Genomic DNA, 15,577 nt, shown 5'->3' with positions numbered 1-15,577 from the left:
GTTGAGTTGGAACTCCCAGCTGAATATGCGGGGCGAACCGCGGTACGCCTCACTTGAACATCGCCTCGCTCCAGACCGAGTTGTATCAACGTCGCAACTTTGTTATAAATCCAACCCCCAATCGGGAACGCTTGTCACCCACACCTTGACAGACACCCTGCCTCATTATGCACTCATCAGACGCGTCAACCCTGTGGCACAAGTATTGTCTTGCTTGGCGGGATACAAAAAGTGAGTTGTGTTCTCGGGACTGAATCCTCGTGAACTATGTGTGTATATATGACGAGATACCGAGGAGGACCACAAGCATGGGTTGCCCTCCCGTACTCACTTTATGGCCCAAGATTCCTATTTGAGAACCCTCGCCTCTGCCTTTTGCCTGGGTTTCCCTCTGTTCACGCTCCGTCCTTTCGTCGCCGTCCACGGATACCTCTACATGGTTCGTCCATTGCTCAATGGAACTCGGCATCGACACGTCCGTACCTAACACCGTCCACCTTCAGCTCAAATCCTAGACCGGCGCTGTCGACGATCATTTCGAGTGTAAAGTCAAGGTTGTCGAACTCCACGCCACGCGTTGTCGTCAATCGTGTGAATAAGCTCCTGGGCACGGCATTGAGGTCGGTCGTCAACGTGCACACATGGATTAGATCACGGGTGTAGGCGGCAGGCGGCTCGTCTGCCTCGCACGCAATCAGGTCATCCGTCACCAGCAGCGACTGCCCAGGTCTGAAGTTTCGGGTATAATGGAATGCGATTGGTGATAACGGGGATATTGCCTCTCCCTGTTTGAAAAGGATCGCGTCAGTATTCGTCTCCTGAAGCCAAGTAAAGGACGGCAGTTCAAACTTACCTTTGCAATGTGCCACTGCATACGGTCCGACACCATCCACCGTTCCCACAGCGGCGACCAGTATCGCTCACTGACCGAGTGTTTCTCCTCGTCATACACGGTTGCGTACGATGTGCCGTAGTGGTACCGCGCCTTGCGCGAAATCACCATGTTGCCCTCGAGTCCTCGCAGCACCGCTCCTCGCACGACGGCCGTCCAGGCGTACACTGGCTGCATGACCTCGATCGAGCTCGTTTCCTGTAGTGCAGTGACGCTGCCATGCGTTGGCCTTTCGGTGTACGGAGGCGGTGCGGCACTTGTGAAGTGTGTCTTGAGCTTTCTGTATAGGTAGTCGCTCTGCCCGAATCCACCAACCAGCACGATGCCTGACACAACACCACCCTTGGAACGAATGCCAGTGACCTGGCCCTGGACTAGGTCGCAAACTTCTTTCACGACAGGGGCAAATATTTCTTTTATTTCATCAGCCGACATGACCATGAAGCCACAGTCCAAACCAGCCTCTTCGTCGTCAGGCAAGCCTGGGAATCTGTACCGAGTTAGAAAATTTCCTCACAATGTCTCGACTTTCAGCTTTCAAGGAAGAGACCTACGGCACGTTCACCTCCTGGTGCTCGTCCTCGTTGAAGTTGCGTTTAACAAACTCCTCGAAATACCTCAGGCCCATTTGCCATGTTTTGTTCTTCTTGACCTTCATTTCGTCGAAACGGCTGTGGCCCAGTTTGTTCCGGACGTGTTCTTCAAATCTGTAGTTGAGGAACGCGCTGCCGCAAAGACCACCGGTACCGACGGCGGATTCTTCTACCTTTAACGGTTTTAATGATATGATTTTGTACGCAATCAGACTAGATCGACCATTAGCCGTGCTCCCGAGATCGACCGCTGATTACGTCTTGAACTTACTCGACAGTTCCACCACCTGCATCACACACGATAAAGTTATCACCAGCGTTGAGATGGTTGGGCTGGATGGCTTTTAATGTGTACACCGCCGCGGCTTCGGGCTCGCTGATCATCTGGATTTCTGATTTCAGCCCCATGCCAGCTCGTTCAGCCGCCTGAAGTGTCGTATTCTTCGCTGCATCGGACCACACGGCGGGACAGGTCAAGACAAAGTCGACTTTGGTAGACTGCATAAAAGACTCGCCGTATCTTCGAGTGAGGGTGTCCATGGTGTGCTTATACACCTGTGTGAGATAGTCGCTTACAGCGTCCAGAACATTCTTGTTGTAGCGCTTCAGTTGGGCCGCTGTGTCGAGCGGGCTGACATAGAAGGGTAGCTTTTGCGAGCGATCAAGGAACAGCTTGATGCAACGAAGACGTGCCTCCTCGGGCTTGAATTGGAATCCCCATTTCACTGTGGGATCGGTGCCAGCGGCAGCATTCGCAGAAATGTCATAGCTGATCTCGGTAGGCACCTTGTCGGAGGTGATGCCGTTCCCGCCCGGCCATGTCTTGATGATTTCGACATCGTCTGGCGTTGAAGTGTAAACAGCAGCGACGCTACGGTGAGTGTCAGCATGTCATCCCATGTGGACAGGGCTCGGGCAACACCGTCAATGCTTTGACAGGTGCGCATGGAGCATCAAAGGAGTGAGGGGTTCAAGAATGAGTGCAACAGTTGGCGTTGGCTCAGGCAGGCCAAGGGTCACACTTGAGATGCTCGAAAAGTAAAGTGAGGCTGCATAGGGACGGATGCGACTCACCCTGAGAATGTAGTTCCGAAATCGACGCCGACAATCAGCCGATCGGTGGTGCCAAAGAGCTCCCTGGCAGGTTCCCTGAGGGGACCGTTGATGGCTTCGGTAGAGGAACTAGGCGTGTAGTTGTTAAAGTAGGTGCTTCGGCTTGCCTGGTTCCGTATGCTGCTGGAGCTCGGGCGAAGAGGGAGGTTGAAGCTCATGGTGGCAATATCCGGCTGGGATATGCGCTCATACCCATACTATGCGGACGCAGTCCCGATGGCGAAGGAAACAAAGCGAACGGGACAAGCCCTCGCTGGCGACCTACGGCAGGGGGGAGAGACGGACCAGCAGAAAAGTCGATCAACGAGAGCAATGGTAAAGTCGTCGGGAATCGTGCGCAAAAGACGAGAGTCAGGCGTTGATCGTCTCTTCAGGACAGCAAAGCGAGGTTACAGGAACATGATCGTGGGGGTTGTGGAATGGTGGAGGAGGGGTTCAGTCCTGGAGTGGGCGGGTGCACGCTGGTTGGAAAAAAGGAGGGAGGTGACAGCGAAGGTCTGGAGGAGTCTGGACAGCCCAGTGCAGCGCGTCGGGAGTTGGCGAGGTCCAGTAGCTCCAGGAGCAGAGGATGACACCCCGCCAGTAATGACGACGGAGCAGAAGCGACAAAAGTTTTGGATTCTTGGTCGATACGAGAAAAGTCCACCTGGGCCACGTTTGAAGAAAACTGAAAGGGGGCCCTGCTTGAGTAGATCTCAAGCCTCCCGTCGGGTATTCTGCTGCCTAATCGAGTTCCTGGTTTCCTTTGATGAAGGATGGAATGAGATGAAGCAGTAGACAGCGCTGGCTGGTCGAGTGCTGGTTGACAAGGTTCCGTAGCTGAGCTTCAAGCACCAGCCTAACGTCGAGGGGCGGGGGGGGAAGGATAGGGCGAGCCCGAAGGACAGAGACAGAGAGGAAGGAAGCAGGCAAACACTGCCCCACCAACGTCCTTAGCTGCCCGGTGCGCAGTAAAAAGGGCTGAAAGCGTGTCCTTGGGCTGGTTCGCCAGCACTCCCTACTGGCTCTGCGCCGATGAGGCGCAGGGCGACACTGAGCAATTGGAGAAAGTACCGTGCTTTGGCTTTTGCTGATGTAAGCAAATTCTTACCTTACCATACCTTAGGTCCACTTTCAAGAGGCGGTCAGTATCATGTGACCCGGACCGAGTCGGTACCCGAGGCCGGGAGAAAATTCCCGATACGCATCCTTGGCACGCAACGTTGGGATGAGGTCGTCGTAGTGCGCTTCGTCAGTCATCCCAAAAGATCGGCCTTTTCAGGCACCTGTTGATCGGCTTTCTCACGAGAAAACGTATGCGGTGACGAAGAGCGGTTTCGCAGTATACCGCACGTCCTCATGTCCACTGAAGGTACCTCGTTGTCTTCTGGTCTGCCCTTGATGCACTCCTCTCTGTCAGACGCAGACTCGCAGCACAATATGAGAGTCTATATAGTGGAGCTGCCGACCTCGACCTCGGGCACGAACGCCGAAGAGACGGCGCCGAGGACCGCGAAAAAGCAATCTTAATCATCAAAGGCGCTTCTAAGCCCCGTCACAAAACTAGGTGGTAAATAGACTGGTGGACGAGGGCATTCCGCAAAGCCAACTTCTGAAAACATTTGTCTGATTGTTCGACTGTCTTTCTCAGGTGCTTACAGACTTATGTAACCTGACATGGTCAATTCTACTGAGGCTTTTTGTACCTCGTGAGGGCCCTTGATCTATACCGGATCTAGTACATATCCGCACTACTGAGAAGCGCCCAGATATTGCCACGAGACGCCTCTCTCAGTATATATCTGCTAGTCACCTAGAACCGGTGCGGAAGCACTCTAAGCAGCTTGAGAAGACTGGCCTCGTTTGAACTCTTGGAAGAGACCAGTTCTTTCCTTTTCCACCCAAGATGGTAGAGAGACAAGACATACCATCCATCCGCCTCGCTTCTGTAAAATCCAAGACGGATGGCACCAGGGCGAGGCATCGGATAAAAAACCCAATCACCTCAAAATAAGAAAACGCAAATCACAAAACTGCCCGCCTCCATGTTCTAAACGGTGTACACTGAGGACCCATCAAAACACAGCCTCGAACGCCCTGGCACGCTCTACCCATTCCTTGCTCTACCTCCTATCCCAACTCCCATTGCCCTTATGCACCAGCTCATCCTCCAGCCCCCAAAACCAGGCCGCAGCAGAATAGACCAGGAGCCGCAGTAGCAGCAGCAGATCCCGCCGGCCGCCGACAAACTCACCCAGGGGACTCCTTTCCGTTCCTGACTGTGCAGTGTGCGACCCAACACGCCCCACCCTGTCTTGCTCTCGTTCAGCTCGCCACAGCCCGCAGCTCGCAGCCCCAGCATTCCATACCTAGACAAAGAAGTGACCTGACCCGACGGGGGGAGCTTCGCCTCTTTGCTTCCAACCTTTGGCGCGTCCGTACCGGGCCGGCTCACCGGCCGCGGAAAAAAGGGGGCGCCAAACCCACGCCACACCCGCGCGTCTAAACCGTCTGATGGTTCAGCCCAGAGTCAATTCGAAACTCAACGTTCATTCACATGCTCCCAAGCCTACACTCACACATAGAGACAGCCATCATACTGTACAGACGTACATGTCTTGTTCTCACAATATCACACGGAGAAAGATCTTATTAGCGTGATTCGTAATCGATGTACATCGCTTGGATGTCATCTTGATATTATGTAGTATGGTTATGGCATGACTTCCAAGAAAAATTCGTCCGCCTACGTACAGTTTCCATTCCACCACCTCTCTTGACTATATGTCTTTTTTTTGTTCCGCCTCATCCTCAAAAATTCCAAATACAAAAATGATAGTTTCCGCGCGATCGAGTAAACAATCGCGAGACTCAACCTTTGAGTAGCGTTGACAGGGTTGCCCATATGTATACCATTTGTGTTTTCTGCGGTCCATATATGACAAACTATCCGTTGGGCATCCTTTGGCCAGATTTGGCTTTCCTCAAAGTCGTCTGACGTGTCCAGCCCGCAGAGAATCTAAGAAGATATTATGCCCTTGTCCTTCCTTGTACAGAAATGTGTGACCATGTTTGACCCTCCCTTATCATGTCCCCAGTCCCTATTGGACCGTGTCCATTTTCTTCCGATTGGGAGACTGCCGCTCCTCGCCCGTGTGAGCCCCAGAAACAAAAGAAATGTTATCTTTGGTATAGGGCGCCGATGGCAGCCCATCCAGTCTATAGTGTCGGGTATTTCGAAACAGATGAGTCGATGAGGAAAGAAAAAAACAGAAAAAAATAGAAATTTGCGCGATGGCGTAAAAGATGCCGCCCTATGGTATCGAAGATATTGTGGAATAGTCGAAATGCCACCCTGCTCCAAAACATCTTGGGCAAAAGAAAATCGAGATCCGGAGTCGAACCCGCCTCCAACCTGGAGGACGGGAACGGTACACCGGCAAACGCCAAACACCCATCCCATGCAAGTGATTACACAAAGAACTTTTGCGATGGTATCTGCTCAGCTCTGTAAGAAAATCTCTTTCAGAGGCAGAACCGCCTCAAAACCGATTGCTAGCCGCCCAAATGCTGGCTGACGCCGATGCAGCCCATTCACTCTCCTCGTACGGGGGAGTAGGCCACTTGTATTGACTTTCAGCGCCATGCGACTTCTTCAGATCCAAAGGCTTGGGTGCGACGGCTTCGTGGTTGTCGCCGAACAACACAGAGTTGTTGCCATTGGCCGAAGGGGAGGGAGTCGGGTACGGGTTCGAAATGCCAATGTTGCTGGCAGACTGCCGCAGTCCAGGCTTTCCGTCCTTTTCAAGGCGCTTCATGGCTCGGTGGGTCGAATTCAAAACCTCATCGAGTAGCTCATCCTCTTCATCGGGCGCGTCGTAGTGCTGGACACCATGGGCGTGGGCACGACGGGTTCGGCTCGAAATCGGTCCGGTTCCCTTGGCAGCTCCCATCAGGTTGTCAACAGAGCGCGGGTGGTGCTGCGGCAGAGAGTGATGTCTCTTCAGAGTGCTGCTGGGAGTAATGAGGTGTGCCGGTGGGACGGGAGCGTTGTCGTGGTTCTGCTGGACATCTCTCAACGCCTTGTCAAGAGGCTCGTAAAGTTCCGTAGGCTTCGGCGGGGGAGTAGGCGCGTTGTTATCAATCACCATCGAGGACCGGTTGCTGTTCCAGGGGCCACAGCCGGCCTGAGCCTCGACATCGTCCGAGTTGGGTGACATGGGGGCCTGATGCCTACCAGAGAAACGACGGGCACGCTTACGGAGATGGGAGAAGAAGCTTTCCTTATGACCACCGGGCGGTGACGCAAGGCCACTGTTGCCGTTGAGGGCTCGCTCGGCCTGCTGGCGGTGAATCTCGGCATAGTTGTTAGTGCTTGAGGCGACCGATAATTGTCTGCCAATCTTCTTCTTCTCATCAATCTGAACAGTGCGCTGGCGACCGTTGGCGTACGAATCGTTGTAAGTCACACCGTTTCTCGCCTCGGCAGTCACCGCATCGGAAATGGGCGAGATGGGGCGGATCGAGGGGAGTATCGGCATAGGTGCGACGTTGGATGGGCCATTCGTCCATGTCGTGCGCTTTGACTGAGCAGGGCGCGTCTTCGCGACGGGGACTTCGTTCGTCGTCTGCGAGGGGACGGGGGACGGTCTCGGGGTTGATTCCTTGGAAATTGATTGAGGAACGGCAACTTCGGCGCTTTCGGAGCGACCAATAAGGGACTTCCTGAACCACGACGGCTTGGTGGAGGTAGGGGTAGATGAGTTAGAATTGTTGCCGCGGCCAAGATCGGACTGCTTGCGACCCAAGATCCTCGATGCAGAGGACTTCGGCCTCAGGGGATCAACGGCATCGACAAAGTACTCGTGAGCAATTGCCTGTGTTGAGGTCGGGCGGGTCTTGGGGTCCCACATCAGGCACCACGTAACGAAGTGGCTCAGCGAAGCGGGCCACTGAGGTTGCTGCAAAATCGTATCCATGGCATGAGGAGCCATCTTGGGGAATGAGAAGCCCAGCTTGCCGGCTAACCTGGTACCGTCCTTCCATTCGCCGCCACCGACACGGGCACCAGACTTGTTGTACCAGTTTCCGGGGCTTCCCATGATCTCACATACCCTCCAAACTTGGTCGACCTCGTTTCCACCGGGGAAGAGTGGCTTGAGTGTTGCAATTTCAACTGCCATGGCGCCGACAGCCCAGATATCGACGGGAGCGGAGTATTCGCCAGCACGCAGGAGAACTTCGGGTGCTCGGTACCATCTCGTTGAAACGTAGGTCGTGTAGGGAAGCTTTGAGTGGGTTTCGCGTGCAAGTCCAAAGTCGGCAATCTTGACGGTGTAATTGGGAGGCGTGGACGGGGGAGTGACGAGAGCCGAATATCTGCGGAAAGACGTGACGGTGTCTTGGTGGGATGAGGTGGAGACAAGAATGTTCTCGGGCTTGATGTCGCGGTGGAAAAAGTGATGTGCGTGAATGTGCTCGAGGCCCTGCATGATCTGGAAAAGGATGCTCTTGACACTGGCGTTGTCGAGGCATTTGTGATCCCGAGCCTTCATCAATTGATACAGGTTACCCTCCATGTACTCCATGGCGATGTGCAGCTTCTTAGTGTACGGGTCGAGGAAGATGTCCAGGGCGGGGACGAGGTGGGCATGGTTGGGCAACGTCTTCAAGAAGACGACCTCACGAAGCTCCAAGCATGGCGTAAATGACTCAAAAGTCTTCTTCATGGTCTTGATGGCAACCTAAACGATGTTTTAGTGACTTGATGTGGTGTAACGGGATTGATATGCAGGAACTTACCACCGTACCGCGACGAGCCACGCTAGCACCTGCGCTACGGACCCGGGCGAGAACGACACTGCCAAAGCTACCGTCACCGATTTCCTTGAGGACCTCGAATCGGTCTTCGAGAGCCATGTTGTTGGCAGAGTGCGATGATGAGCCTCTGTGGGCCAGTTCGTGTGCGACCGTCATTTTGTGTGAGTTTTGTTGTGTGGATGTGATCGTTGATTCCAGTCAAGATCCTCGTGACGACGGTGTTTCTGGGGCGGGTCAGCTGGCCAAGGCCGCTTTCTCAGGCGTATTAGCCTGGACCGTACCAATGCTGTGCCTAACTAGGAGGAGCTCTGTGTAAGAGCCGCTTGCGAAACCTGTGGCATTCAGACCGGTAGCTCTTCCCAGTATGGTAGTGTTTGTTGGTGGTGATGTGGTGGTGGTAGTAGTGGTAGTGGTCAAGGTTGGTGGTGGTAGTGGTAGTGTGTGTTTGGTTGAAGAAGTGTTGAAAGTTGTAGTAAGGAAATGCTTTGTGCGGATGATGTCGCGAGTAATGGGTCGGGGAACAGGTTGATTTTGGAAATAGAAAAAAAGCGAGAATGACTGAGCTGGGATGGACCAAGAGAGCGAAACCAGATGAAGAAGAGGAGACAGCGAGGGACGGTCGAAGCCAGGAGGTGGTCGATATTATTAAAAGGGCCAGGGAAGGGTCCAGGGGGTGGGAATGGAGCTAGAACCAGTCGATCGGGGATGGATCCTCAGACGTGGATATCCAGAGGAGACGATGTTCTCGGGTGCGTGGGTCGAGATTGCGATGATGAGGAAGCGACCCTTGGAAGGTGGAAGGGGGGTTGGGCGACCAGGTTTTGTTGGTTTGGTCTCTTTTGGAAGCCGCGTTGAATTGTGAAGCTGGTGACGAGGGGAGAGATGAGCATCGACGCACGAGGTGTTTGGGTGGCCGTGGTGGTGGTGTTGTTGGATGTCGACCTAGTCTTTGCTGTCCCGTCTGCGCAATGCGTGTGGTGTGAGTGCTTGGGTGCAGTTCAAGTAATAGCAAGTTGCTTGTAAATGCAATGCAGCATTCGCGGACCGGACGGCAGTTGACGGATGCTCTGCCTGTTGGATAGCAAAAGCTGGACGAGAACTGCGACGCATATGGGTTGTTAAAAAAAAGAGGGACGAAGAAACAGATGAGAGAGGAAGGGGTCAGGGAGCTTTGGGAGAGGAGGGGAGCAAGAAGCCGAGCGGAAGTGGAAAGGGAGAGCAAGAATGAATGGGTGACGAGGGTCGAGTGGATGGACGGGACGGGGGAGGAAAGAGAGTGTGTGAGAGAAAGTGAGAGTGTGAAGGTACTCCTTTCGGTACGGTAAGGTACCGTGTAAGGTAAGGTAGACAGACACCAGTAAGGTACGGTACCTTGCGCGGTACGGGTACCTTAGTAGAGACTGAGTGTGAGAGAGAGAGGCGTGAAAGAGAGCAGAAACCCACACACGATCCAGCAGAGTGATTCACCGTGGACCCGCGTCGGGATGGGCGAAGACGAGGATTTGAGAGAGGGCGAGGGGACGAGGGGTGGGAAACTTGGGAAAGGAAAGGAACCTCTGGGCTCTGTGGCTCTGTGTAGGGATCTGAGGTACTCCCGTAATAAGATAGGTAGGTACCCCTAGTCCACAGGCCAGGCGTGCAAAGTGCGGTACGAAATGCAGTGCAGATGGAAGGGAAATTGATTTCAACTGACCGGGAGTAAGTGGTAAAATGGAGCGAGGAGCCGGCCACTATGCCGTCGACTCGAGAAATGGCCGGGGGCCCGTTCTTAGCATGAACGAATGAATCTGGGGGGGTGAAAGGTAGAAGGAGAGGGTACTGGTGATAGGGGCCCAATTTCGCTAATGGTTTTCGGGGGGCAGTCGTGCTTTTTTTTTTCCTTCCCTCTCAGTCCTTCTGCCCTTTTGCCCTTTGGCTCTGGCGGGCCAATTTGCGCTCGAAGGGTGTGTCCAAGGCAAAAGGCAAGGGGGGGTGTGATGGTGGTGGTCTGGGAGTCTCCTGGGACCCGGGGCGGCCAAAAAAGCCTAGGTAGGGGGGGGCTAGCGACCAGGGTCAGGCTGTAATGTTTGTGTGCGAGTTGTGTGCCAATGTGCGCGCGTGTGTGTGTGTGTGTGTGTGTGTCCAGTTGTGCCAGTGTCTGTCTCTCTTTTCTTGCCCTGCGAGAGAGAGAGTGTGTGTCCACGGAGAAAGTGGTGTGTGTATGTGCGCGCGCGGGAGAGGTACCTGACTGGCCTGACCTGACCTGACTTGACCTGTAGGGATAGGTACGAAGTGTTAGGTATCTTTTCTCTCTCTCTCTCTCTGTGCCAGTGGTAGCAGGCAGGAGAGACAAGGTGATGAGAGACAAAACTATACCAGCCAGAGTCCAGAGATCGAGAACCACCTCAGAGACAGACAGGTATCCGTACCTGAATCGAGAAGAGCAAGAAATAAAAAAAGAGGATGATGCTGTCGGCTGCAGGGTCGACTTTTGGTTTGATTATGTTCGGACGTTTGGTTGCAACTTGCGAGTGGCCGCTGTGTAGACTTTCTTCTTCCTCGTTCCTTTCTCTCCGGCGGTTGTCTCGTCTGCGCCTGGTGCTTGGATCCCTGGGGTGGAATTGAATTATTGGAAAATCAAACTTCTGCTGGTCTCGCCTCCCGCCGTCACGGTTCACGGCCTGTCTAATATGTCTGTTCCTCTCTTCCCCTCTTCCATCGTGCCCACACCAGTCGACCCGTCTCTTGTTTTGGTATGCAACTTGACATACAGACCGTCGCACGGGAAGACGACGGGGGTCACGCCGCCGCGCATGCGCAGTCGCACACCGCGCAAGTCCTTCAACCCATCTTCACTCCAATCCAGACTCATGGGACGTGAGTTGATGGGGCAGCGGGCGATGCTTGATGAACTGGCATACTGCGTAGCCCCGACTGAGTATCTCTGGCCGGGGTGGTCGGCAGTGATGGCCCAGAAACGTAGAGGTCATTGCCCGATAGAGCTTGGTATGTATCCGCTTCGAGGCAGTTGTCAACGGATACATGTTCATCAGGTAGCCCTAGACATGGGATATGCTGCAGACTTGCTGCCAGTGGCGGCATCACCAGGTACCACGACCACCACCGTAGTATCGTACGCTGCGAACGCTGCGAGAAAAGACGGAGAGCAGAAAATAACACCAGGCTGTGCCCACGAAGCAACTCTGCACATGCAAGCCCACGGCAGCAATACTGTCAGCATCATCACCATCAGCATCAGCACCAAACTCCAGAATCCCAGCCGCACCAGCCAGCAGGAATGTACCCGGAAGGGCACCAAGGAACGATACGGACAGAATGATCCGTAAAGAATACCTCGGCCAGTTGAAGGGAGCACGGTGCGGCCAACCAGGGTAGGAAAACGGGGAGCAAGCCGTTCACGCCGTTGGATAATGCCCCAGACGAAATTGACTCCTCTTCAACCGGCTCAACAGCGGATCAAGACACAAACTCTGGATTGGAGCAATACTTCTGTGGCGCGGGGCGCGTGCAGGAGGAACTTTGAACAAGAGGTGAGCACCTCGGCGCTGCGCAGTAATGCAAGGTGCGTGTTGTGTATGTGTTGTGTTTTGATATGCCAGCAAAACAACCACAGGACCAAACAGCTTTTGCCTAATACTGGGCCAAAGTGGTGTATATCTTGTACCTGGGGTTTTGTGTCTTGCTGCGAGTCCACGACCGCATACGTTCGTTATCCGTGGACAGAGACGAGTACCTCAGGCCAAAGTAGTGTACACCGTAACGTTCCTGACGGTACGCGCATGTAGCGTGCCACGCCCAGCAGGGCAAGACGGGGAACCAGGTCCAAGAATGGAGCTCCGCGATGGGAATCCTGCAGCCTTATTCGACGACACTGGCTGGGGCCGGCTGGGACGGGGGTCTTCGTCGTCTGGTGAATGATGTGCTCCAGGAAACGATTGGTATTTGTGTACCTGTGTACATTTATGTGTGTGTGAGAGCGTGTGTGTGTGTCGTCTCGTCGCGACACGTAGAGAGTCCGGGTCGATACCAGTGTATTCGTCGTCCATTTGGATGACGAGTATGAGAGGGAGACCCTGGGAATTGAGCAAACCTTGGAAATCGCCGTAGGGCACCAGGAGGGGAACAATGCGGGCACATCGGCAAAGATGGGAATCATAGCGTACGGATAAAATGGTAGTGACTGATCCCCAGCCTCGTCGAGGTTGAGACGGTCATTGATCGAGACAACCCTGAACTCAAGACGTTGAACGGCCGGATCTGGGTGCAAGAAACTGGAGACCCAAAGGTGAAAAAGAAAGTGGCCTTGTCCTGCGTGCCTGCATCCCGCGTCTGCGAAAGGGAAAAGGCTGTCATCCGTGTCAGGTTGCCCGCTGTTGGATGGTACAAGTGGTTCAAGCGCATAAAGCCTCGTTTCCACTTCTCGCACAACATGGGGAGCAGGAGAAAAGGGGAACCTGGCGAGCTGCCGCGAGCTTGTTGCTCATCACCAATGCTAGTGCCACTTGGAAGCCCTGAAAGCTAGGAAAAAGGGTCTCTTGGTGGCGGGAGTGATCGGAGGGGTCCAGGTCCAAGTTCCTAAAGATGTCGGGGCAAAGGACCACTGTGTTGTCAGTGTGTCTTTTCGTCGTCTCCATCTGGCTAATTGTCAATTCAATCCATGAAACCGAGCTCAAAATGGTGTTTCTAGTAGTGGTGGATGGACTGAAGCATCACCATCACATCACACCTCTGAATGAGAAAAAAGATTAAAAAGAAAAAGGGGCCGCAAGCTCGGGGAAGGTGGAAAGTGGATGCAGCTCATGTCCGTCCGTTTGGTCACTTTTGGTCACTTTTGGTCACCTTGGTGTGAGCTCAGGCACAGTACGTACCTGACTTCTAGCCGGTAGCTCAGGTACGTATCCTTGTCCTCTTCCACAACCTCACCTCGTGCTTTACCTCCCACGCCTCCATACCTTATCTGGATACGTAGGAGGTATCTCGGTGAGCTAGGTAAACGTTTGGTTCCATCGGTACGTATCTGTACTGAGGCGCTTCATTCGGCAACGCGACATCGACGCGAATGAACCACAACCGGGGCCTGGCAGGACGTGACGAGTTCGAGCCCGCAGCTGTACTGTGATGTCTACGAGCCAGGTCAGCGGTGTGCGCTTGTGTAGCAGCTTCGACCGTATGGGTAGGTACCTGCCGCCTACCTAGGTAGTCATAGGACAGCTGCCGCGTTCCTCTCTCACTATTCCTTTCCCTCGGGTCTCCAAGTTTGACAGCAGCAGCCAGCTCATCGTGTGGTGTGCAGCAAGCGGCACCGGCTGGCAGAACGAGTGCGAAAGAGGTAAGAAGCAAGGGGACGATGGGAAATTGTCCACGCCAACCAGTAGACCAGCCGGGGGGCCGGGAGGCGCCACGTTAGGGCCCAAACGCTAACCTCGAAGGCTGCCCGAGACTGACTGGCAGGCATGTTGGGCCTCACGCCTGGATTGTCACCGCGGGCGGTATCCGTAGCACCATGTCGCTTTTTCAGAACACAAAATAGAAGACGGCCAGCTTTGTGCATACATAGCGCCTCCGATGGATCTGGCGCGACCTTGGCTGCTCGCACAAGCCCCCGAAACAGCAGACAAACGCCGGCTAGGGCCATTTATGCCAGGCCCGTGTGTCCAACTACGCTGTCAAGCATCCCAGCGTCGCGATGTTCAGGTACCGGAGCACATCTTTCCCATTTGGCTGTGTGGGAGGTACGTGGTACCTGGCCCGCCTTGCATTGGTGGATTACTGCCGCATCAACGCCGTCGGCATCATTGAATACTACCAGTTGGCAATGCCAGGGGCAGAGAAGGCGAATGGAAGCATCCGAATGGTGGGGAGAGCTGATGATCCGGCCAAGTAACTCAAAGATGAGCCTTAGGTAGTGACGGGCCTATCGCGGTAGCCGTGAAATAAACCGTTGATGAAGCGCGGTAGCTCGTAGAATACGGGTAGGTGTGGCAATGCGTACGAGTTCCATTCTCAAATCTGCAAATCTCATCACCACCTCGGGTGGGATTGGGAAATGCAAACACCCACCCTGCATGCTGGGAATTGTGCAGGTGTTTCTCGTCGTTTCATGTCTCGCCGTTGAGCCCTAGACGCTGAGTTAATAAGCCTCTGAATCGGCCGACACAATCATATAACTTAATCCACACGCTACTAGTACAGAAGCAGAGTAAAATCCAAACGTCCTCAAGCCTCAACTCAAGCCAGAGTATCCATATGGTGTGTTACGGAGTACTGTTCGTACCAACATGCTTTATGGGCATCCGCCATGTGCCCTTGTTCGTCGCCGGCTCGTTTGCCTGCCCCCCCCCCCCCCCAGTGCTACCTTAGCTCGGGGCCTGCGGAACGGGCCTGAAGAGCCTTCCTGCTTGCCTGGAACTGTTTCTTGATTTGCTCGTGGTGAAAATGAGGATGGAGTATCAGTGATGCCGCCGAAGGGGGTCTGGGTCTCGTCAAACTGCCTATTATGTCATCTTGCGAACAAGCTACTCCAGAGACATACACTCATATCCGATCTTCAGAGACGCCGTGACATCAGCCGAAACCATACTGCGTAGGTAGCCAGCAATTGACTATCTCCTCCTTCTCTTGGACCTCTTCTCCGATAGACAATAGAGGCGACGTCGGCGGGGTTGGGATTGTCGGTGCGAACCTGATCCTGTAGCCAGAAGCGCGTCAGTGTGGGCACGTCCATAAGTCAGGAACAAGAAAAACCAGGCACAGGGGAGCAAAAAACGTGGAGGCAGCCCACCTGGTAGGCTGGCGCTCGACATTGATGTGCGAATGGGCGAGCCCAGATTCCCAGCAGCCTGGTGTTGACTTTGGTGACCCAGGAGAAATGATGAAACACGGCGGGAAGGTTGCGGGAAAGGGAATCAGGAGGGGAGCATCCGTACCTGCCTGCCTCCTGCCTCAGAGAGACTGGATGTCGGATGATGACATGTCGCGCTGGGCGCAGAGGGAAAGAATGCAGGTGGAGGGCGCTTCCTGCCTTCCTGCCGGCTCTAGCCCAGAAAAGGCAGGGAGCTACATGAGCACTGTACCTGCTTCCGCGGTGATGAACTTCAGGACCTTCCTCCGTGGCATTCGGGGGTCTTTTTGACGCAGAACCGAGAGCACTTTGCCAATCCTTCGTTGATTAAGGTATCGA

The 15,577-nt window shown here is 54.2% G+C and overlaps 6 protein-coding genes across 6 annotated transcripts, besides 1 other annotated feature; 1 reads left to right on the top strand and 5 right to left on the bottom strand.

Moving 5' to 3' along the window:
- Window positions 1-452: 452 nt before the first annotated feature.
- Window positions 453-2,756, bottom strand: CTAM01_02383 (uncharacterized protein; the record flags this gene model as incomplete). Its single annotated transcript, XM_060518421.1, has 5 exons — window positions 453-785; window positions 854-1,382; window positions 1,447-1,698; window positions 1,757-2,356; window positions 2,560-2,756. 5 exons carry the CDS (start codon window positions 2,754-2,756, stop codon window positions 453-455), a joined length of 1,911 nt encoding a protein of 636 aa, XP_060387054.1.
- Window positions 2,757-3,711: 955 nt separating this feature from the next.
- CTAM01_02382 (uncharacterized protein) lies at window positions 3,712-3,837 on the bottom strand (the record flags this gene model as incomplete). The annotated part of the gene is made up of 1 exon (XM_060518420.1): window positions 3,712-3,837. One exon carries the CDS (start codon window positions 3,835-3,837, stop codon window positions 3,712-3,714), a length of 126 nt encoding a protein of 41 aa, XP_060387053.1.
- A 2,282-nt stretch (window positions 3,838-6,119) lies between these two features.
- CTAM01_02381 (uncharacterized protein) lies at window positions 6,120-8,553 on the bottom strand (the record flags this gene model as incomplete). Its single annotated transcript, XM_060518419.1, has 2 exons — window positions 6,120-8,321; window positions 8,380-8,553. The coding sequence occupies 2 exons, from the start codon at window positions 8,551-8,553 to the stop codon at window positions 6,120-6,122; spliced, it is 2,376 nt and encodes a 791-aa protein (XP_060387052.1).
- Window positions 8,554-11,066: 2,513 nt separating this feature from the next.
- CTAM01_02380 (uncharacterized protein) lies at window positions 11,067-11,723 on the top strand (the record flags this gene model as incomplete). Its single annotated transcript, XM_060518418.1, has 2 exons — window positions 11,067-11,382; window positions 11,440-11,723. 2 exons carry the CDS (start codon window positions 11,067-11,069, stop codon window positions 11,721-11,723), a joined length of 600 nt encoding a protein of 199 aa, XP_060387051.1.
- A 119-nt stretch (window positions 11,724-11,842) lies between these two features.
- On the bottom strand, window positions 11,843-12,097 carry CTAM01_02379 (uncharacterized protein; the record flags this gene model as incomplete). Its single annotated transcript, XM_060518417.1, has 1 exon — window positions 11,843-12,097. A coding segment is annotated over one exon (255 nt), but the record flags the coding sequence as incomplete, so codon positions are not given.
- A 34-nt stretch (window positions 12,098-12,131) lies between these two features.
- Window positions 12,132-12,443, bottom strand: CTAM01_02378 (uncharacterized protein; the record flags this gene model as incomplete). The annotated part of the gene is made up of 1 exon (XM_060518416.1): window positions 12,132-12,443. One exon carries the CDS (start codon window positions 12,441-12,443, stop codon window positions 12,132-12,134), a length of 312 nt encoding a protein of 103 aa, XP_060387049.1.
- A 3,122-nt stretch (window positions 12,444-15,565) lies between these two features.
- Window positions 15,566-15,577: part of a sequence feature (Short protein (CTAM01_02377, KAK1508591.1) was converted to a misc_feature.) that runs on past the window's edge.

Source organism: Colletotrichum tamarilloi, assembly GCF_030869305.1.
Source record: "Colletotrichum tamarilloi strain Tom-12 chromosome Unknown Scaffold_5.1, whole genome shotgun sequence".
Lineage (NCBI taxonomy): Eukaryota > Fungi > Ascomycota > Sordariomycetes > Glomerellales > Glomerellaceae > Colletotrichum > Colletotrichum tamarilloi.
This window is presented reverse-complemented; position numbering and strand designations above follow the sequence as displayed.